The following is a 22,976-nucleotide window of genomic DNA, read 5'->3' as shown; positions in this document are numbered from 1 at the left end:
AGTGTGTTGTCTGTAAAATGCTATATTTTTATGGTGTTAACGTTAGCTGAATTCAGCTAACCAGACTACATAGTTTGCCAGTACAATGATATATTTGTGTGGTGTTAACATTAGCTACCTCGACTAAACTGAAGACTAAGCAGATTATGGGCTGCGGCGGCAAAACCATTGAAGGTACTGACATTAGCAAAGTGTTTGATTAGCTTTATCTTCTCTCACAGTATAACATAGTTATATCTAATAAAACGATGCTAATCACAACTAATGTTTTATATTTGGCACAAACCAAACCCCCGAAATTCAATATACTTACAAAAACATGCTAATGCTAATTTCCAAATCAAAAAAATTCTGTGTGGTAATATTTGTACTTTATTTGAGGAGATTAAAAGTAGGAGTGGCATCATTTAACTATGTGATGGAAACAAAAACAAAATGTTAATGTACTACCACTTTTCTTTAGCCTTTAAACAGATAAATCGTCCCCATAAGAAATATTAAATTGTTTTCAAGCCAATAAGATTAACTGATTTATTACAGTACGAGAATTTACATCAACCAGACACTGATTTGACTGTAAGCGATGGTGCCACGGTAACAGTTTGCTGACTTAGTCAAGTCTGGAAAAGAAGTAAAGCGAATAATTGGTCCTCTGTGTCTTTTCCTGGCACAAACATTTCTTTAGGATCAAGTTATATGTAACCCTGATATAGATGCCTGAGTCCATAAACACTTGGTGTCCTCTTTCATGTCGGAGCCATAATTGTGATGTTAACAGCTTGGCAAAAGAACATGACACCCAGGGTGACACAGGGATTACTTGTTCTATATTTAGTGTTTATGTACATGAATATTGGCAGGACAACTCTGTACATGTGAGACACACACACACACACACACACACACACACACGCTTACACACACAGGGATACAGTGATAGTAACACAGATCTCCAGTACAGAACACATTTACAAGGTGGGCTCTGAAGCAAACACTGGCAGAGATACACAAGGGAATGTCTGAACAACGACAACCTCCTCATACAACTGGAACTTCCTCATTACAGTTATTATTGTCATCAATAAAAAAAAAAAACAATAATGATCAAAAAGAAGACAAAAAAAGTATAAAATAATTTAAATTCTTTCTAAAAACATATATACTGGATATGCAGTGAGAGATTTACACGATACAGGCAGCCACTGTGTCTCCTCTGGTCAACGTGACTTGAAACTGAAAGAACAGACAAATATGACGGACAAAAGCGAGTGTCATGCAGCAGCAAAGAAACATACAGCGTGAAAGATTATCCTCTTTGTAGTTGTGCCTCCCCGGAGGCAGCGTGATGTCAAGACGACAAACCTGGGAACAAAGCAGCTCACACTATGGGCCACACAAACCATGACATGTAAACATAAATATACAGGTTGATATCGCTCTCTTTCTGGAAACAGTTCTGCCACAGGCCCTTCAGCTGTGTGAGTAGTCAGTCTGTATACACTCCTTAGTAGAATATCACTTAGAGTTAAATAAACTTATTTAATATATATATTTATAATAGATTTATTCTTTGCAGAGTCATTTAGCAGTACTTCCTTGTTTTCACCAGTTTGCTCTGGTATTTCACTGAGTGACCACTATGTCCCACCACGTAAACGTCCAGCAGGTAGGTCTTCCCTGGTTCCATACCTGTGATGGTCTCTGTAGTCACAGCTTTCTGCAGGTTCGGGCTGTGGAAGTACTTGCACAAGACCTTTTCTGACTTCCTGCGGGTCTCTGGTCCAGCGCACTGGTTCTGCTCCCGCCGCCGCTGCTCCTCGCCGTAATTATCAGCCACCTCCTTGCGGTAAATGCAGTATTTATTGCGGTCCTGCGTTCCCAGCCAGGCCACTGTGACGGAGGAGCAGGTGCGCAGCTTGTCGAATGCCTTGATGCGAGTATCCTCTGGGAGTGAAGGGAAGGGCTGCTTGCTGCTGGGTCGTGTGGTGGCTAGCACCTTCAGCGTGGAGGCTCCTTTCCTGCTGCCCCGCAAGCGGATCAAGTACTTGGCTTTTGGCTTACCCCGCAACTGGAACTGCCGTACACCTTCCACATTCTGGGAGAGCAGCAGTTTACCATCGCGCCGCACCTGCACCTGCACGGCGTCGAGACACGCGTGGACAAACAGAGTAACCCTCTGGTGGGAAGACACCGGAGCGAAGCGCAAAAACTTGCTGCCTTTCCTCTTGATGAAGATGTCCGACACTTTGCCGTCTTTCAGTTCCACCGTCTTCTGACGAGCCTCCTCTTTAGTGCGGGCGAAAGTTCCCACGTATGCTGTGCTGGTGTTGGTGGCAGAGTTCACAGCAAACACATCAAAGTAGTACTGCGTGTCGGGTTTGAGATCTGATATAGTGAAAATGTTTTTATTGCCAATGCACACCTTCTGAATATCTGCTGTTTTGGGTTTGGCTGTGAACGCCCGTGAGATCTTGTTACTGCTGAGGCCTCGATCTTTGCCAAAACCATTGTCGGAGGGAACAAAGCCAAAGTGCATGAAGTCGAAAGGGCTGAAGTCTCTGCCGGGCTTTGGAGCCGTCATGAAGGCATCGTCGGTGCTGATCTTAGCTTCAGCAGCACACATGCTCTTGAAATTGTGTTCCTTGTTGATGACTACACAGTACTGCACAGGCTGGCCCATCAGAAAGCCTGTGGGAGTAGGTTTCCAAGCCAGAGTGACAGTGGTACGGCCCAGGGCGGTCACATCCACGCGAGGGTCGTAGGGCAGCTCCGGGTAAGGCTGGTCAGACTCTGGAGTCGTGGTGGCGTACACCTTGAAGTTGCTGTCTTTCTCTGTGGACAGCAGCTCCAGCTGGTAGAGGCCAGAGGGCGTGCTGGTGGCCACGTAGGACTCCACATCGTTGCCCTTGTAGGTGAACAGCTCAGTTCCTTCATCTACAGTCACCTGCTGCTTCTGCTGGTCCAGAGGTTCAGGCTCTCCTGGAAAACAAAAACAAACACGCGCCATATGAGGTCTTTGCTTGACATCACATCTAACAAGGCAAACTCATTTCTGAACACGCTGACAGAGCTGTTTGAAGGACATGTTTTGGCCTGACCTTTACAAGGGTAATGGTTCAAATCTCTAGCTACACAATGGGACGCCCCTTTTAAGAGCCTGACATATCACTTCAGCAGACACAACGTGTTTTGCTAAATATTCAACATGCTGGTGCCACAAAAACCAAACCAAACCATGTTGTAGTTGGCTGTCATGATATCGCTCATGTGGGCTACATATTCTTTAGCTCTGCGCTTGCACAAGAGGAAAGAAACTTGGCTCATAACTGGAAAGTCGCTGGTTCAATCCCGGGAGTGGCCAAAGACTGGGGTAGCACTAAGCAAGACACCCAGTTCCCCACTGATCCCCGGGTGCAGATAAGTGCTACCCGACTTACAACTGGTGTTTAACAATGGGTTCAATGCAGAGGTGAAATTCACTATCACTAACTAGTGTGTGTGTGTGTGTTACGAATTAATAAATAATTCTTTTGCACTTTTCTGCAGCAAAGAGACAGAGACAGAAAATGTCCCCCACACCTGTGAACATGTATAACTGTAAACATGCCAACCAATCTTAGCTTTAGCTAAGCTAATCTACATTTGCAAGGCCTCTTAGCTCCTGCATCACTCATCTTTTGTGTCAAGAATCAAAACACACCACTCAGTAGGACTAAGTTGTAGGGTGAAATGGGTTGTACTTCTGAACAGTTGATGCTGTGAGGTTATGTAGCTCTGCAATCCATGTGCACGATTAGCACCTCACATGGCAGCCATGTTTTCACTGAACACATGGCCAAAGATCACAGGCCAGCGTTCACTTAGCCAGTGGAGGAAGCTACACAAGAAAGAGCCGCATTATAGCTCCTACCTGAGAGGAACTCTCACTCCGGCTTCAGCCAGAGAGCGGTGTCAGCGCTCACAGACCACCAAACACACTCAGCAGAAAAGAGGCTGAACTCGTCTCGTGGAGTCACACTTCCACTCACTCACAAAGTGCACGTCTGTAACAGCGTGACTACCCAATAAATCACTGTGCAATGTTTGATTTGACAGGATCACACACACACACACACACACACACAGGTGCTTGTGTGTTGACATTCAAATATATGCTACACATGATACAAAGAAAGAAAAGATTCAGTCATCTGGCAGTTTCTCTGATGTTTAAAGAGCCGACAGATGGAGAAAGTTTTAATGTGAGGCAGGAGAAAGAAAGAAAGAAAGAAAGAAAGGAAGGAAGGAAGGAAGGAACAGAGGAAGGCAGGCAGCGAGCAGCAGGATTTACCTTAAGAAGACCAGGACTGCTTAAATAAAGGGACATAACGGCTTTGATTCAGTCTGCTCTGAAATTATAGACGTCAGCCTGGGTCGAGTCAGACACCATAAGTGGTCAGACGAGACACCACGACTGTGACTTAATTAAAACTCACCAAAACACAGAGCCTAACATCACGGTGTGAGTTAATTGTGTGTGGTGGATAGTGATATTCCCCTCAAAGCCCGTCATTAAGCTCTCGCACTGCTGTACCTGATCCCTCTCCACTGGCCTCCTCCGGCAGCTCCTGCAGCGTGAGTTTCCACTCCAGAGGCGCGTCACAAGGTGTCACCGTCACAGACAGGGGTGTGTTGTCTTCTTCCACCACAAAGTAGTACCTGTAAATAAAAAAATGAAAGGCCTGATCATGTTTCGTCCTGGTTTGACATTGTTCTAAACAATGTGTGGAGTAAATCTGCACTCAGACGTCCGAGTCCTGACACTGAAGCCTGGCTTTAGGGAACTAGAAATAGACGTGCTAATGTTGCTGAGATGGTGACGTGGTCACTAACTTCAGCGACTGTAGAACATCTCTGCATCTTTGACTGAGCAGAAACAGTCTCGTCCACGATGCTACTTCCACCTGAGTGTGGGCCACCAAAAACCGAGAAGTGTGAAATCCTTGGGTTTATGTTTCTCCAACGTTATTCAGAGCGTCCACACTGTCGTATCAGCGTTTCATCCACACACAACCCTGAAACACTACTTTTTTCACAACAGGTACCAAAGTGTGAAAATCTCAAAGTGCCATCTTTGTGTTTTGGTGTCGACGATGATGTCATAGTGGTCTTCTCATATTTGGATTGGCTTCATGATAACTTTTATTGTCATTGACATACAGGCCTGGTGTATGTACCACAGTGTCGTTCTCGGGGTCCAGTGTGGAGAAAGACTTTGTCAACGCGACAAAGGAAACGTTTATTTCCATTTGTGAACATGCCTGGTGTTCCTCGTGTTGATATACGTATGTTTCCAGGTGTGTTAGTATGGATTACTGAAGCTGAAATGAAAACATAACCGTGTGGATGCGGCAGTCACGCATGTTTCCACGTCCTCTCTTAAGTGAAGTGAGATCCGCTCACAGGTTTTGAACATGTCCTCAGAGACTGTAGCACTCTGTGATGTTGTTCCACTGACCTTTGTCTCTCTCTCCCTCTGAGCTCAGACACACAATTACTTTCTCATCCATTATTCAGTTTTCACATCAACATAATAGATCATTTTACGGATCAACATCCAGTGTTCCCGATCCGCTTACACTAAGTGGCCATCATGAAGTCTTTAAGCCATTGTTGTGGCTCTGCTTCAGTCACTTTTTGTGTTCAGCCAGTGTTTGTTTGGAGAGCACTCACCTTTTGGGCGTGTCCCTGAAGAGGTAGCCACTGATCTCCGCTCCGTCCGGGATGACGGAGGAGTCGTGGAACAGCGTCTTGTCTCTGATCTGCATCTGGAAGAGCCCCTCGTCTCGCGTGGGTAGTTTCTGGGACACGGCTCCGAGTCCCAAAAGCAGCAGCAGCACCGCACTCCAGCTTTTACACTGCCTCATTCTGAAAGACGGAGACAAACGACTTCAGTGAAAACGCAGATGCAGCCGCTGAACTAGCACTCACTTTGTTTTCAGTCATAATTCTTTGAGTTATGTTTTGATTTTCTGGGAAAAGATCCACATCCACAGGAAAATAGCTTATTTCCTGGCCAAGAGTTAGATGAGAGGATTAATATGCTCCTAAATATGATGGTACAATAATCAGTCGGTTGGTTTATCTTAGCGTTAAGCCTGGAAACGTTTAACCCGGCTCAGTCCGGGGTTCAGTCTAACAGCACATGTGTCGTTAACGAGGTATTAAAGATAATTGGGGTAAAACGCTTTGAGCATTAAATAGTGATGACATTTAAATTCAGTTATTTTCATTCAAACCGAGAAACTACAGTGACCTTTAAGGGGCTGAAAAAAAGCCGACTTTCTGAGCTTCTGTGGTCAATTCCGTGTTTGAGCTAATGTCGCGTTGTCCAGGGTCACAACACGGTAATATGTCGCATAAATATCGCTTGATGCATATTTTAGTCTCTGGTGACTCAAATGATGTGTGGAAAAGGTAGTTAGCTAGCTATTAGCATTTCTGTTGCTCATGGCGAATAACAAGTATTTATTTTCTTTTTCCTTATTTGGACACAGCCAAGCTAATTAGCTTTTATTTATCAGTCTTGAAGCTCTTGGTATTTCTCAAACGATTAAAGAACACTATGAGGTAATTCATGTCACGTAACACGGTTTTCTTATCGCTCGATTATCGCACAAATTGCACGTAATGACTTTTATTTGGCTTTGCCTCATTCTGGCATCAGAACATAAACATGTTTTGGAAAAATAAGTCTACTTTATGGATGAGACAGTAAAGGCAGAGTGAAGGCACGTCCAGACCATGTCAGAGGAAGGGGGCGGGTCCACTTTGAACACAGGCACATGAAGGAAAAGACATTGAAACCACACTGTTTCATAAAACCCTTAACCTAAAAACCCCTCAAATCCCTGTCGTTTAACTTTTACTGCGGCTAATATAAAGAAAGTGTTTGGCGGTGGAGGCGGAGAGGACGAGGTGCAGCTGACCGCGGCTCAGAGCCTCTCGTGTATCGCCCTGTCTATTGATTTGTGCCCCATTGATCGCAGCTGATGGGAACGCCAAATCCCCGGTGATTTAATCAGCGTAATGACGGCAGATTAGCCAGATACTTTACTGCCATTTACTGCAAGCGAGGTGGTGTCCTTTTAATGACCCTTCTCTCATTCTCTGCTCGCCCTCCCTTGTCTCTCGCTCTTTCCTTTGATCTTGGTTTTTTTTTCATCAACAAATAATCCCTTCGTCTTTCACACATACAAACACATATATATGTACTGTATATACATATATACATGTGTATATATGTATATGTGTAGATATGTATATGTACTGTATATACATATCTACACATATACATATATGTATATATGTAAATGTACTGATTATACATATATACACTTACATATGTATGTGTATATATGTATATATGTACTGTATATACATATATGTACTGTATGTACATATATACACATATATGTATATACATATATGTACTGTATATACATATATACATATATGTACTGTATATACATATATGTATATACAGTACATATATGTATATACATATATGTACTGTATATACATATATATATATATATATATATACACATAGATTTTCTCTTCTCTTTGTAAACAGACAACCGGAGGACAAACATTCACAGCAGAAAACATCTGCATTTCTTTTAAATGTAGACGTCCAATCACGTATTAGGGATTACTGATTTGTGGAGTGACTTATCATTCAGTCAAGTTACTTGTGTGGGCCTGATGGTGCGTTCCATTTATGAACCGTAGACGTGTTACTACACTCTTAGTGTGCGTAAAATATCACGCCGAGCGTTGTTATCGACTGGTATGTCTACCGATGGCTAACAATAATAGCATGAGATATGTAGCAGAGAGTGTGTGTAAACAACAGCGTTACTGTCTAGAGTGTGATGACTTAAAGGATTCCTCTAAGAGAGGAAATGGCTGCCAGCAGTGATGCAAGAAAATATGGAATTCACCAAAGTCCATAGAGAAAATCAGTGATTTGGTCTACCGCTGCCTCGTGTGGTCACATTTCACATTTTTTTTTCCACAAAAATTCCACAAACCCACAGAAAACCAGCTTTTGTGTGATCTCAGCTCAGAGTAGCTCACACTCCAGTTCTTCAGCATTTCAAAGAGGAAAATGTCGCTGAATTCTACATTATTTTAGGATTTTAAACCTAAATGTGTGTAGATTTGGTTTATAACACATTGGTTATAACCGAATTGGTGTTATTTTCTCCACAGTTTGAGGGTAAAAAAGCCCCTGACAGCTGTCAGTGTCTGCGTCTGTGCTTCCGTCTGAGCGCGGCCTCTTGTTCTCCTGCCAAACTCTCAGAGAGCAGAGGAAAGAAGCGTCTAAGTGGCACTTTGAGGTTTGACTCACACAGAGAGGAGATCCTTATCGCCTCAGCTTGTCTCACTCAGTCGGAACAAAGATGTGTCTATTAATACTCTGAGGTGAACCGTCCTCAAACGCCACACACACACACACACACGTGCGCGCGTCCTCGACCACCGCACTGGTGCCGTCTGCTCTCACTCACGCAGGAAGTGTTTTATCAGCGCTGTCATTAGCACGTTCACATGTGGATCCACTGACTGAAGACATGGCAGTGTCACAGCAGCAGCTGCAGGTCACAACAGAGTACAATTACAAGCATGTGACCAGAATGTTTGATAATATTACTTCAGTCTGAAAAGTTTATGTAGCAAGACATTTTTACTCAGTACAAACTCAGTGGTGAGTTGTCTTTCAACTGGAAGGTTGTGGGTTCAATTCCTGTGGATTCACGTGTATCATTATATTTAGAAAATACCACTTTTTCATCCGGTCATATCATTTTATTTTGTTGTATTTATCCGCCACACCTTAAAGGCCAGTCCGGGAAAATATTGTCTGACATAAAACTGGTCTGTGGCACAAAATATGCTGGTGTAAAGCAGCTCATCAAGACCATAAATACAGACCATAATACCAACTCTTATATTTATTTGGTAGTAACAAGTAGCAAAGAGTCAGAGGAAATGTAGTGGAGTACAAGTATATAATATATATAATAATATAAGTACGGCTGCATACTGTCTGCTTCTCCAATCTACAGCATCTATATCTATTTATATAAGTTTATGTACCAAAAGTATCTAAGAGTCATTCTGTTTGGACGTAAGACAGAAGATATCGAGATAAAAGTCGGGTTTAATGTTGCATTCCTTTTACATCGGAACTCGGACGCCAAGTTTAGCGATTCAAAGATTCAAACGTATCTTGGGGCTACTGTCTGTTAGCATACTCACTGTTAGCAATACTTACTGTTAGCATACTCACTGTTAGCATACTCACTGTTAGCATACTCACTGTTTGCAATACTCACTGTTTGCAATACTCACTGTTAGCATACTCACTATTAGCAATACAGCGTCCTACATGGTGTTTTACTCATGTTTACGTTTAAAAGTACAATGTTTACGACTGTGAAACAAACACGACTGAGCCTTTAAAGATTGTGCTGTCATTAAACTGTGAAACAAACACAGTCGCTGTTGTTTGAAGGTGTTTATTTTAATGAGACCGTTGGATGTGTTGAGTTTTAATGTCCCGACCAATAAAAGTGCAGTTAGAGTTCCTGCTGCTGCGGGCGTCACCAAGACCACGTTCCTGAAGGGAACATTGTGACGCCGCAGAGTTCCATTCCAAAATAAAATAAACATCAAAAAAGAAGAGGAAGAAGAAGAAGAAGACGTGACATCTGGAAAAAATAAAGACTAACATTTAATTAAAATGAGGGGGAAAAAAATGCACAATTTGAGGAATGTGTAATTTTAAGGCAAAGTCGACCGCGATCTTGTCAACTTTGTTTTGCTGTCGTTTTTTTCATTAGTTTTTTATGATGTGCTGTTAAAGGGAGTTCTTTTCAGTCAGAAAAGAATCTCATAAGTGGGAGAAAAATGGCACGGAGGAGTGACCTTCATTCATTTGAAGGTCGTTAAAGGACGGCGACCAAATACAGGCAGGAAACGTTTTCAGGGACAATCTTTGACCACAGACAACTTTTCATCATCCTGATCTCTTATGCTTCCCTGGCGAGTGTGCACGCACGTGCTCGTGCACGTGCACCAAGCTGCCCCTGACCTGCAGCTCAGATAAGAGCCCCGCTTCTCCCCCGCGCGGCCGTGCTCGCCTCCACATGGAGCTCATTAACAGAACAGGAGGGAAATAAAAGATGCTTTATTTTCAACACAAATAAAAGAGACATTTTCAGACCCAACGAGACGTCTGGCAGCAGTGTGTGTGTGTGTGTGTGTTTTCTTTCAGGAGGTTTGAAGGCAGATTTATGTTGGTCCATCCGTAGTGAACTCCATCACTGCTTGTCACTTCAGGGCCAACGTGCAGATTGGATTGAGACAAGAGTGTGTGTGTGTGTGTGTGTGTGTGTGTGTGTGTGTGTGTGTAGGAGCCAGGGATGGAACCACACAGGACCTGGACCTGTTCTACAGTCGGGCCAAACCAAAGCAGGTCTGGTGCTCTTGGACGATGTAACAGCTCATTAATGAATTGGTACAGACTGTGGTGAAGGCTCCGATGCAAGAGTGGAGATTTTTATCTGTGTGTGTGTGTGTGTGTGTGTGTGTGTGTGTGTGTGTGTGAGCACGGGCCCAAACCGTCACATTCCTTCTCTCCGCTCTGAGTACGAGTCTAAACCATCACTCAGGACCTGTCTCCTGGCCATCCACAACATCGCTCACAGTTTGACTTTCAGAACTCTCCACATCATCAAAACCACCAAAAACGCTGGCACTGGTGCATGATGGGAAAACAGAGCCCAGTTTCCTTCTCCTCCTCCTCCTTCGGCTTCTTTACGGTTCATCTACACGTCCTACATTTAGCACTGTGACGGTTCTGTGTCGGCATGGAGAGCTGAAGCTGATGGTTCTAATAGTTGTAATGATGTTGGTGGAGGTTCTGATGGTGCTGCTGGTGTTTCTAATGGTGGAGGTTCTGATGGTTGTGGCTCTACAGACGACTACAGTAACGGCTACATGAGAAAGTCATTCCATCATTGTGTTAATTGATCCTCTTTGTGTTTATTGACTGTATAAACACAACACTTTCATTTGATTCATGGTTTTGTCTCAGATTTAATAAACAATCTTAAAACCTCAATGAACTCTTATTGACTCAGGAGTCAAAAGTTGATCTTAAATCTGTTTCTATGTCTTCACATCTCCTTCTCACTGTCTCACTGTCTCTGCAGCTGAAGTCTCTTCTCCTGACTGCAGCAGCAGCAGCAGCAGTAACAGCAGCAGCAGAAACAGCAGCAGCAGTAACAGTCAGAGACACTGGTGAAATTCTTTCACGCTCACAGTTTTCATATGCAAATCACGGTTTAGTTACGGTATGTGACAGAGACCGTCCCATTTTTAGAGAGTTTTTGTCCCTGTGTGTCTCCGTGTGTGTGTCTCCGTGTGCGTGTGTGTGTGTGTGTCTCCGTGTTGTTGTTCATGAGAAAGTAGAGAGGAGTCAGCTTCAGCCGCTGAACTCCTGAACGTTTCTCTGCAGCTCGTGAAAGAAAAACCACGCAGGAAACATCAGTGTGCGTGAAAGCACTTCCATTAAACACGTGACACTTTCGTTTCTTTCTTCATTTTTACGTCACGCGCGCTCAAAAACAACAGCGTGAAGCTCCTTTACGCGTGCGTAAAAGCGCAAAGAACCAAACATTTGTAACGGAATTACACGCACACACACACACACTGATGCTGTGCTGAGAAATCCTCTTCAGCGTGCGTGTGCGTGTGTGTGTGTGTGTCACGGCCGGGAGCATGGGAACCTCTGGAAGCACAAAAGCGACAGTTTCACCACTTTTTAACTGTACCGATCCTTTGATCTGCACTGACGCATGTGTGTGTGTGTGTGTGTGCGCGCGTGTGTGGAACAGACCACAAGAATAAAAAAGACAAGAAGCAGAATTAAAGGCGCATGTGTGTGTTTTTTTGTGTCTGTTTGAAAACGCGTTTAAAAGTTGAAATCAACTTTTTTCGCGGAACCTTTGTGTCCTCTTTGTTTTCCAACACTTCTTCATTCTTCCTGTTTGTTAAGAATAAACTAAATAAACATGTTTGATGTATAAACGCGTGACCGCGCGGAAGAAAAGTTCCTCTTTCATTTGTGGAAACTTTGAATGAGCAAAGAAAACGAGAGAGAATCTTACCTCACAGTGAGAGAACGACGCCGTAATCACCACCAGGAAAATGTCTTCAACAAAGGAGAAATAAACGTGTCCCCTGTCTGTCTGTCTGACTGTCTGTGTCCTCCGTGTGTCCCTCAGCTCAGACGAGGACACTGCTCTGGTGCGTGTTTGCACTTTTCCTGCGGATTTAACTGCTCTTCTGTGCTGTGGGCAGGCTGTGAATGAGTGAGTGAGTGAGTGAGAGAGTGAGAGAGTGAAGGACTCTGTGTGTAAATGTGTGTGTGGTTATCCTGGCAGTGCGTCCCTCCCCTGCCGCGCGCGCTGCTGCTATTGAAACCTCCGCAGGACTGAAGTGGAGACAGAGTTTGAGTCTGTGGGTCTGAAGGACTGAACCAGCCCACTACTGCTGCTCCAGCTGCACGAGGACAAGGAGGAGGAGACAGGGGGACGGAGGGACAGAGAGACAGGCAGAGTCTCTGCTGCAGCTCTGAAACCCAGAGAAGAAGAAAAAGTGTCTCAGTGAGTGAAAGATGTTGAAAATCATAGTTTCTGCAGGAACAATAAAGCAGCAGATGTGTGTGTGTGTCTGTGTGTGTGTGTGTGTGTGTGCTGCGGGGTTTCCCTTCCTCCTGATGCTCCTGGAAATTATTACTTTGGGCAACAGTCACGCAACCGAGCAGCCAGGCCTCAGGCTGGAGACAAGTGTGATCACAGGCTGCTGCTGCTGATGATGCTGCTGCTGATGAAGCTGAAGCTGAAGATGAAGAAGCTGCTGCTGCTGCTGCTGCTGCTGCTGAGGAAGCTGAACCTGAAGAGGCTGATGCTGATGTTGCTGCTGCTGAAGCTGAAGAAGCTGCTGCTGCTGCTGAAGATGAAGATGAAGAAGCTGCTGCTGCTGCTCCACCTGTTCCATCCACAGCAGCAGGAACACACACACACACACACACACACGTCTCTAAAACAGTGTGTAAGTATGCACAAGTACAAACTGTCCCTTTAACACTATTTAACCCACACCTTTGTCTCTGATCATAACAGTGAATATAATACAAATAAAACTGTTGTTAGTGTGACATAAAATAAGGTATTATGGGATACAATGTCATAATCTGATATGAATTGAGATTATGTGATAAAAAGTTTGAAAAGCAGAGATAAGAAGTAAAACTTCATCTTAAAGACGTCACAATGATGTGACAAAAGTTGATATAATGACATAAAATGACCATTTCTCAACAGAATAATGAGATACAAAAAATCAATATTTTAAGATAACTATAGATAACAATGTTTTGTTGTTCTAATATATAATAATAATAATAATAAATCTAATAAATGCAACGTATGGAATAAAAATACAATCAGGAGAAAGAAAGTCACATTTTTTACGTAAGAAAGACATAAATTAGATGAAAGGTTGAAACTTCAAAATTGTGAGTTATAAAGTAAAAAAATGTGAGATTAAATTAAAAAGTCCATAAATTAGGATTATTCATTTAATCTCACTGTTGTTTATTTTCCCGTCTCGGTGTAAATAATGTCTGACTGAACTGCTGCAGGTCAGAGTGTGGACAACAGTGACATCTAGTGTCTAATTTGACAACACAGAATATAGTTTCATGAGAATTCTCTTTAGTAAATCGTTTAATTTACATATAGAAATAAAACATTTCTCACTGTTAGATGTTTCTAACAGGAAAATCAAGTTTTTCCTCCCACACCAAACCTCATAGAAAAAAGAGTGATTTTAACATCACACACACAGGAGTTGTTGATCCACTGCTGCCTCCATCACTAAGTTCAAATGTCTTATTTTGTCACTTCAGCATTTGAAATATTTCTTTTAGATTTAACTCAGTGACACAAAGTGACCACACGAGGCAGCAGAGGACCAGCAGCTCCTGTGTCCCTGCAGATAAAATCACTGATTTTCTCTATGAGGTTTGGTGTGGGAGAGTGAGTGAGCTTTACAAAGTTCAGTTTAAACTCTGGTTTATCTCTCTCTGTCTCTCTGTCTGTCTGTCTGTCTCTGACTGTCTGTCTGTCTCTCTGAATGTTTTGTCAGCTCACTACATTAAAGCTCATTTTCAGGGTGTTGCAGGTGTCAGTGAGGGTGTGAGCTGAACTCCAGTTGAGGTCAGAGGTCGTGGCGTGAACCTGAAGTGAAGTGTTCAAATCTAAATTTCCTGAAATGAGGTTTGAGCTGTGATTAAACTGCACAACGACCATCGAAACAAAGATTTTTTTTATAGAAAAATGTGTGTGTGTGTGTGGAGCAGAAGTGTGGTTTCATGTCATGTGTGTTTCATTTTGTCGTCCAATAATAAAATTCCACAGATCTGACCGCAGTGACTGTGGCTGTGTGTGTGTGTGCGCGTGTGTGTGTGTGTGCGTGTGTTTTTTGTTGTAATCGAGGATGACACTCGGTCAGTTTGGGTTCATTAGGCCTCGGGAACGTCAGCGATTAAAGCTCATTACGTCAAACTCCCTCTCATGTCTCACATCCTGAATTACCCCAAGTGTTCGTTTGAATTTAATCTCACAAAAACCAGGTGGCGCTGCGAGGAACCGCCCAGAGGTCAGAGGTCAGAGAGGAGCGACCACGTCTCACACGCGAGTGGAAACAAAAATGCTACGTTTCCTCAAAACTAAACAACAAACAGTTTTAAAAAGCAGCAGATTCGAAGTTTATGATTCACAGCATCACTGCGCGCTTTAAAACAAAACTGGAGTCATGATAGAAACGTGTCATGTGACCACATTTAAAAACGCTGCCTCTGTGTCACATGACCACAGCGCTGTGATAGAAGCCAGAGCAGAAACATTCAGTATGTTCATGTTTATGTTTCTATGTTTAAATATGAGTCAAATTTGAATAAATGATCAGCTGTAACTTTGTTGCTCGGCAACAGTAACAACACGACAGGAAGTCGCAGACTCATTGTTTCATTTCTCTCTCTTTCTCTCAAGGTGAATTGAAGAGTGAGTGAGTGAGTGAGAGGGTGAAAGTGAGAAAAGGCTGGGTTCTGTACTAATGACTGATATTCTCCTCCTCCTCCCTCTGCTCCTCCTCCCTCTTGCTCCTGCTCCTCCTCCTCCTGAAACTGAATATCAGCTGCTGGTTGTGACAGAGTAATAAAATGTGAGTTATGTTTAAAGCTCTAATTGGCAGCTAAATTCCTGCGTCTGCGCCGTGTTTTTGTTTCTAAAAATCCTCTGGTGGTTTATCTGTGTGTGATCCAGATCTGTATGTGATCCAGATCTGTATGTGATCCAGATCTGTGCAGCCCTGCTTTCAGCTGAACGACATCTACCACGGAGATTTAAAACAAAAAAACAGAAGAGTGTAAGAATATAATGGATGCAGACAATTTAAGAACAAACAAACGCCTTTTTCTCCATCATTTCATTCTAAAATCATAAAAAGTGAAATTATGAGCTGTAATTTAACACATGTTGTTTTTTATTCTTGTAATAGAAAAACTAGAGTTTAAAATCCACTGGATCCACAAGAACTTTCTGGCTCTGTTCATCATCTCACACAAACATGACAAAATGCACATGTGAACTTTGTTACAAATTGCCGCCAAATCTGTAATCCGGCAGAAACTTAATCTCCTGGTAGAGCGTCTGATCCTGCAAAGACGTATCAAATTTCACCGACAGAGATATCGAGATATGTTTTACATTTCCAAGAGAGTGGGGTTTGTGGAAAGTTTGGTGAAGTTTTGTCATCACTCGATAAATTCTGACCAAATATGGAAGAAAATCATGAAAAACACATGAGAAAGAATTCACACTGAATCGTCAAAGAATTGTAGGAATAAATCCAAACATTTTTCAACAAACTCAGGCTTCATTTATACAGTGATTATGAATTTAACAACAAATAATAAAAAATGAATGAACAAAAATATGGAATAAAATAATGGTCATTGTTTTACAGTTACAGTTATAATCCACGCTCAAAAACAGGAAGAAAGTAAAGAAAAAGAAATAAAAAGAAATTGTCCTTTATTTGTTCACTTTCAATTCTGCCAGTTTTTCTTCTTCATTGATTAAATGAAATTATATAAGATTAGATTAGATTAAATTAGATTAGATAGACCGAAAAAGGGTCACAAAAAGTATTACAATACTTAATAAGATAAAAAAGAATAAATTCAAATAAAATTAAGAATAAAAACAGAAATAAAGGAACCGAATATAAAACATTATTTTGAAAGATATTACAATGTTTACATTGTAGGTGAAGGTGAAACCAGCTTCACCTTCAGGGTGAACATAATAAAGTCTCACTCAGTCATTTCCTACAGTGAAAAAAGCAGCGATAAATCAACATGATTTGATTTACTGTGCACAATATTATGGGATGTAAGAGGAAAAAACATGAAATATTTCCTCAGTTTCATTCATTCATTCATTCGTTCATTCATACCTCTTTATCCTTCACATTAGAGTCATTTTTGGAAGAAAGAAATGTTAGTTATTGAACAATTAAACATTGTTTTTCCACTCAATTACATTTCATAACAGAGTTTACTGTCGTCCACAAACTCACTCACTCACTCACTCACTCACTCGTTCACATGTGTCACTGCTGTGTTATACAAACACGCCGCTCATAAATCGCATGTCACTGGGGAATGAAATGCTGTCAGCAGGCGAAGCCTCGTCGCAGTTACAGAGGAAATATTAGTTTGATTTGTTTCCTGAAACAGAGAAAATTTACAGCCGCGTTCGTTCGTCTTTTCTCTGGAGAGCGATTTCAGTGTCAGGATCCAGTCTGAGTGTGAGGCGTGGAGAACCAGGTCCAGGTCCAGGCAGGAGCTCCAGGTCCTCTGTGGATCTACAGCGTGTTATTAAAGCAGAGAAAGTTGTTACAGGGACTGTTGTTCTTGAAGGAAACCCAAAGATATCCACTCATGTGCTCTCAGGAGGGAGATTTATCCCGGTTCAAACCCTCGTCTCAGTTTCTCTGCTCTGGTTTCTCCTCGGCTTCAGTACAGCTGCTCTTCTTTCCACATTTGTAACAAACTAAATTTGTGTTTAAGATTTTAATATCTTCATTTTAAAGGTTTACACGTTTAATTTTGGTCACTACTTGAAGGTTCACATGCTCAAATGATCAGAAAACTTTTTACACTGAAAGAAAATGGTTGAAAAACTTAAAAATATTTCTTAAGTTAATTCAAACTATAGTAATATTTTTTGAATGAAAAAGTATTTAAAGATGTAAATGATAAACAGAAGAGGACCCAGTATTGTTCCCTGTGGGACGCCTGCTTTAATGAGCACATTTTCTCATGTGATAATGTAGATTAAACACAGCAGATTAATGGATTATGGACAGTGGTAAATCAAGTCAATCAATAAATAAATAGTTTGGAACTTAAAAAGGCTATTATTGTATTTCCAATATCTGGAAGTCATTTACTGCATGTTAAAATACTGTTTTAACAATTTAAAATGAAGAAAAACTTTTAAGAATTGAAATGTTTTTATTTAGAAAAACACTGCAGTTGTAAATGAATAACAGATGTTCAATTTAAAATTTGAACAGTGTAAAACATATTTACAATACAGAATTTTCTTTGTCTCTCAGAGTGAAATTACCGTAATAACCACAACGTGTCAGCTTTCAGAAATCGTTAGAATTTTACGATAGCACAAACGTTTGCACAGTTACAGTAATACAAATTGCGCTTCTGACAACGCGTGGTCAGCGATACACTCGCTGTTAAAGGGTTCAATTTGATTCATTTTGTCTCTTTTTTGTCCAGTTTTTCCTTGTTTTAAGGAAACACCACAGTCTGAAAGTGGTTACATTAACAAGCCACTTTTTAAGAACTCTTAAAACATGGACATTTAAAGTAAACGTAAGAATATTTGGTCTCTGGTGGAGCTGGGTTTGCTGTGTTTGCTGTGTTTCAGACTCCTCCTGCTGTGTGATGAGCAGAGTGACGAACGGCCGCCCATCACCACGTGTCCAGGAGTTACGACTCAGCGTTTCCTATCCATCACGGCCAAGGTCGGCTAAGTGTCGACGGCCGGAGTGAACACAAGTGTTTGATGCACATGAGCTGGAAACATCAGCGACCGTTTACCTTGATTCACGGCATCAACTGTATCTGCTGCATCAGGAGCCTGGAGAAAGAGATTTAATGTGTGTGTGTGTGATAACGTGTACGGTTCATTCAGTGCCAGGCTCTAAAAACATTTTTAGAGCTTCATTTAAAAATGGTTGGGAATCAGAAAACGCATTTTCCATAGGTCCTTAAAATCCTTGAAAGTTTGTGAAATTGAAAAAATGTTTCAAATGTTTCCCGCAGAGAAATGTTGTTCAATAACAACTTCACTTCTTTCTTGCACAAAACTCAAGCACTTTCAAGGACCCATGTCTTTCTAGGGTAATTTACAAAAACTTTCATGGGCATTGAATAATTCTTTTTTCAAATTCACAAACTTTCAGGGATTTCAAGGAGGTTTCCCAGGGGTCCTTAAAATCCTTGAAAGTTTTGGAATTTTAAAATGAAAATCACCCTCAACAGAAACATCTCCCTTCACCAATGTGCCCTCCAGGATTCCCATAGGTCCTTGAAATCCTTAAAAAAAAAAGTTCAACCCAATGAAGGTTTTTGAAAATTGCCCTAAATAGACATGGGTCATTGAAAGTGCTTGAAGTTCAATATTTAGATAATATTCAGGACTGCTCCAAACGTCAACAATAATGACAGCACTGTACTTCTCTATTCGTATCATACACTAAGTACTGCCCCCTAGTGGTGTCTGTGGACCAGTGACTGTATTTATGTATGTAACACACTTCATTCATGAGTTTGTCAAATTAGCTAAATTAGCTTGGTTAGCATTAGCAAACCAAGCTGTACGAGATAAAATAACCTCATGTTCAGTGTTAACTGTCTTGTCTGATAACAATAAAACAAAATAAGGCGTTTATTTATTCAAATAAACGCGGGTTTATTTAGTAAAAAAGAATAAAGAACATTCAGATTCCTTCTCATGAGGACAGGAAATAAACCAGCAGCACAAACCATTATGTGTTCATTTGTCTCCACCTGCTGGTGAACATGGAGAACTGCTCAGGCAGAGAGTGTGTGTGTGGACACATTTTTGATATCACACTATCTTGATGAGGACAGTTGACGTTGTGAGGACATTTTGATTGGTCCTCACAACTTTAAAGAGTTTTTTGAGGGTTAAGACTTAAATTAGTTAAATAAGTGTAGTGTGTGTGTGTGTGTGTGTGCGTGCGTGTGTTGTTAATGAAGTGATCTCAAACACCTGCGAGAGCTCACTGATGAAGCCCTCAAACAAACAAAAAATGATCTTCAGGTTTGGAAACCTTTTGTGCTGAGTCATTCTATTGTTCTGTTGTCATACACAACTGCATTTTATCAAATAGTTTTATTTTTCTTTCTCTCAGCAGAAGCAGGACACTCATTACTGAACACAAGCATGTAAGACACGTGAATGTAATGTGGAAATAAAATAAGGTAAGAGACTTTTAAATATATTTTACTTAATGTTACTTAATGGTTTTCAAACTTCACTTTCCTGTCGGTTAAACAATGAGATAAAGATGTGAACATGTTCTTAAGATATTGTAGACTTAAACGAATGTAGATTTCCTCCAATTAATCTTTTGTAAAGTCATATTTTCACAGTACCTCATACATAAGCACAAATACCAACGTAATTAATTATTTTTAACACCTAAAAATGTTATAAAGCAACAAACTTTTTGTTAATGATTATTCCGTCGGTGGCTCTGTGTCTCAGGTCACGAGACCCCGGCTGATACTATGAGCATAACCTCTGCTCTTCAGTGCACAATAAAGTTAACGCACAGGTCATTGCTCTGTGTCCGACGACGTGGATCTTTAAACCGTGTGAAATCATTTTTTTTTTTATTCTGTATTCTGTATTTTTACCATTTGGCGGAAGCAGAATCTCACTCAACAGGAACATTTCATCTCAGAAGATTCTGTTATTGTGTCTCCAAATATTAAATGTCTTTTTGAAAGTGAACTTTACCCTGGAGCTAAGAAAAAATAAGGGTTTTCCACACTATCAAAGGTCAAGATGGTAGTACCAGGCAATAAAACAATAATGATCATTATCACAATATAAAATGTCTTTTTCTATAGCAACATAACACAAGTCCAATTATACACCAATCAACCATAACATTTACTGTTATGACAGATGTGTTGATTTTTCCAATTACAGTAAAATAAATATAAAATCTCATTATTATTGGTTCAGAAAACAGGACACAGACTCTAATCAAACAAACTAATAAATGATTCATCACATCCAGAAACAAAAGAGTAAACCTTTATACATGTTAGTGGTTTTGCTGTTGTCACATCCTTTCTGAAATACGGATTGTGTATATTATACTGTGAGAATACACTTCTGAAAGACTTTAAACCTTATATATAAATATAAACCTCGACTCACAGGGTCACACAGGTGTTGTGTATGTTTGTAAATTATACATAAACAAATATATAAATATGTATAATGTTAAACACTTCATGTATCTCGTCATTAGTCACTTTGACCAAAGACTTTGAGACACACGCGAGCTAGCATACGACTGAAGACACACGCAAGCTAACATACGACTGAAGACACACGCGAGCTAGCGAAAGACAAAGGAGACACAAGTGAAGACGAGCTGAAGACACACGAGCTAACATACGACTGAAGACACAAGCTATAACATGAAGCAAGCTAACATGCTAACATACGACGGAAGACACACGCGGACGGAAGACACACGAGCCAACATACGATTGAAGACATACGCAAGCTAACATACGACTGAAGACACTGAGACTGAAGACACACGGAGCTAACATACGCATGAAGACACACGCAGGACTAAAGACACACGGAGCTAACATACAATGAAGACACACGGAGCTAACATACGACTGAAGACCACGAGCTACATACTGAAGACACACGCGAAGCCAATGCTAATGAAGACACACGCTAACATACGACTGAAGACACACGAGAGCTAACGTACGACTGAAGACACACGCGATCTAACATACGACTGAAGACACACGTGAGCCATCTCATGTTTCAGGTTCTCAAACAAATCTGCTGACTCAGCAGGTGGAGCTAACGGCTAAGCTGTTAGCATGTTTGTTCAGCTAAGTTTAATATACACAAGTCAAATATTTTTTTAAAAACGTAATCGTATAATGTAGCAAAGTGGAAAAAAGTTCCAGGCAAACAAAACAGAAGAGTTTCAAAAAGACAGCTGCTGCTGTCGCTTCTCTGTTGTCATCGTGTTAAGTCCGCCTCTAGTTGGTGATTGGTTGGCCAAAATGGCGTCCATGCTAGACGTATCACTGGCAGATTAAGGAAACATTCATTTTTTTTATTTTTTATCTACAGTCTACAGTCTGCACACAGCAAAAACAGCCAACTATTTTTTTAAAATTGATTTAAATCCTCTTGTTTCAAAAAAATAATCTGCCAGTGGGGTAAACAAATTTTCTTTAGCTAGACCTAGCTTGTAAATGTAGCCACTTACAGGCTAAGATGACGAGGAAAACTGGGGAAAAAACCAAAATGAAGAATTTATACATTAGAATTTTGCATATTTTGCTAAATTGTTTGCACACACGTTTATCAGTGATCTGTTTTCAACACATAATTCATACACACCAGTGGTGAACACACATTTAAATGAGTTTATGAAATGAGTATTATGTCACCTTCTTGAGAATCCATTTTTGCTGCACAGACATACTTCAAATCCCTGAAGTCCCTTTAAACTGCACCTTGACACTGCAAGGATCAAAGAAGACAAACGTTTCATCACATCTCGTTGTTTCACGTAACCTTGACACCGCCGCGGGGGCGGGACAGTCTCGCCGCCTTCGAGAGACAGAACCAGTTTGGATGAGTAACAGCTGAGTTTTATGGTTTTATGGGTCACAGCTCAGCGTAAAAGAAAAAAGAAAATCTGCAGTGAACGCCCCTGGCAACAAGAAACTGTGACCTTCTAGCGACTGTGCCAACATGGCAGGCAGGTGGATAGCATCCACTCGGCGCCCCCTGCAGCCGATGACTGTCATGTGACATCAGGAAAAAATCTCATAAAAGAAACTTCCAATTCAATTCAATTTGATGTATTTGTATACATTATACAAATACAATCAGACAACATGATGGAGAGCAGAGAGACGCTGTTCATGAGCAACAATGTGTCGCCTAAACTATCGCAAGTAAGTAATCAAAAGTATTTTGATTGGTGTGTGTGGGCGAGGTCACGTTGAAACACAGTGATCCAAAGGTCAAAGGTAAGGCTGATTTTTCCACACTGTGTGGGTCTCCTGAAGTCACACGGGGTGAGAGTACTGCATCAAACCAAATGGGGCTAGTCAATAATTAACCGGGTCAATCGTAAAAAAAAGTGCATCTTTGTGGGCGCCTTCGCCGTGCCACGCTTTAAGTCTGCGCTGGAGCTCGTCGTAAAGATCCGAGGGTCAAGGTCAAAGCCGGGTAGATTGTTGGAACCAATTATATCACACGAAAGTCATAAAGTTACTGCACAGGAGCCGAGCACGTGGGCACGAGCAATAACAGCCCAAATTATCAGTGTCTAAACACTTTGAATCAATAACCAGCAACTTTTTATCTGCCAACATCATCATTGCTAACCATCAATATTACACCTTGTCACACATCAAACGCTAATAGTGATTTATTCGTGGGAATGCTGAG

General features: G+C 41.3%; 1 protein-coding gene and 1 long non-coding RNA gene across 2 annotated transcripts; both read right to left on the bottom strand.

The window, feature by feature from the left end:
* Nucleotides 1–816: 816 nt before the first annotated feature.
* ndnf (neuron-derived neurotrophic factor) lies at nt 817–12,585 on the bottom strand. The gene is made up of 4 exons (XM_044044903.1): nt 12,222–12,585; nt 5,713–5,907; nt 4,574–4,698; nt 817–2,979 (listed from the first exon to the last, which is right to left on the bottom strand). Exons 2-4 carry the CDS (start codon nt 5,904–5,906, stop codon nt 1,583–1,585), a joined length of 1,716 nt encoding a protein of 571 aa, XP_043900838.1. The 5' UTR covers nt 5,907; nt 12,222–12,585; the 3' UTR covers nt 817–1,582.
* Nucleotides 12,586–17,029: 4,444 nt separating this feature from the next.
* Nucleotides 17,030–22,122, bottom strand: LOC122781109. Its single transcript, XR_006361758.1, has 3 exons — nt 21,965–22,122; nt 18,308–18,347; nt 17,030–17,049 (listed from the first exon to the last, which is right to left on the bottom strand). It is a non-coding gene; the product is annotated as an uncharacterized LOC122781109 (long non-coding RNA).
* Nucleotides 22,123–22,976: the final 854 nt, after the last annotated feature.

This window comes from Solea senegalensis, linkage group LG14 (assembly GCF_019176455.1).
Source record: "Solea senegalensis isolate Sse05_10M linkage group LG14, IFAPA_SoseM_1, whole genome shotgun sequence".
NCBI classification, from domain to species: domain Eukaryota; kingdom Metazoa; phylum Chordata; class Actinopteri; order Pleuronectiformes; family Soleidae; genus Solea; species Solea senegalensis.
Note: the sequence above shows the minus strand (reverse complement) of the source record. Positions and strands in the feature narration are given on the sequence as shown.

Excerpts from the sequence above, each read along its gene's own strand:
- ndnf (XM_044044903.1), bottom strand. The coding sequence starts at position 5,906 with ATGAGGCAGTGTAAAAGCTGGAGTGCGGTGCTGCTGCTGCTTTTGGGA. Across the intron at positions 4,699-5,712 it reads TTCAGGGACACGCCCAAAAG|GTACTACTTTGTGGTGGAAG; the intron begins GTGAGTGCTCTC and ends TTTTATTTACAG. Across the intron at positions 2,980-4,573 it reads GGCCAGTGGAGAGGGATCAG|GAGAGCCTGAACCTCTGGAC; the intron begins GTACAGCAGTGC and ends TTTGTTTTCCAG.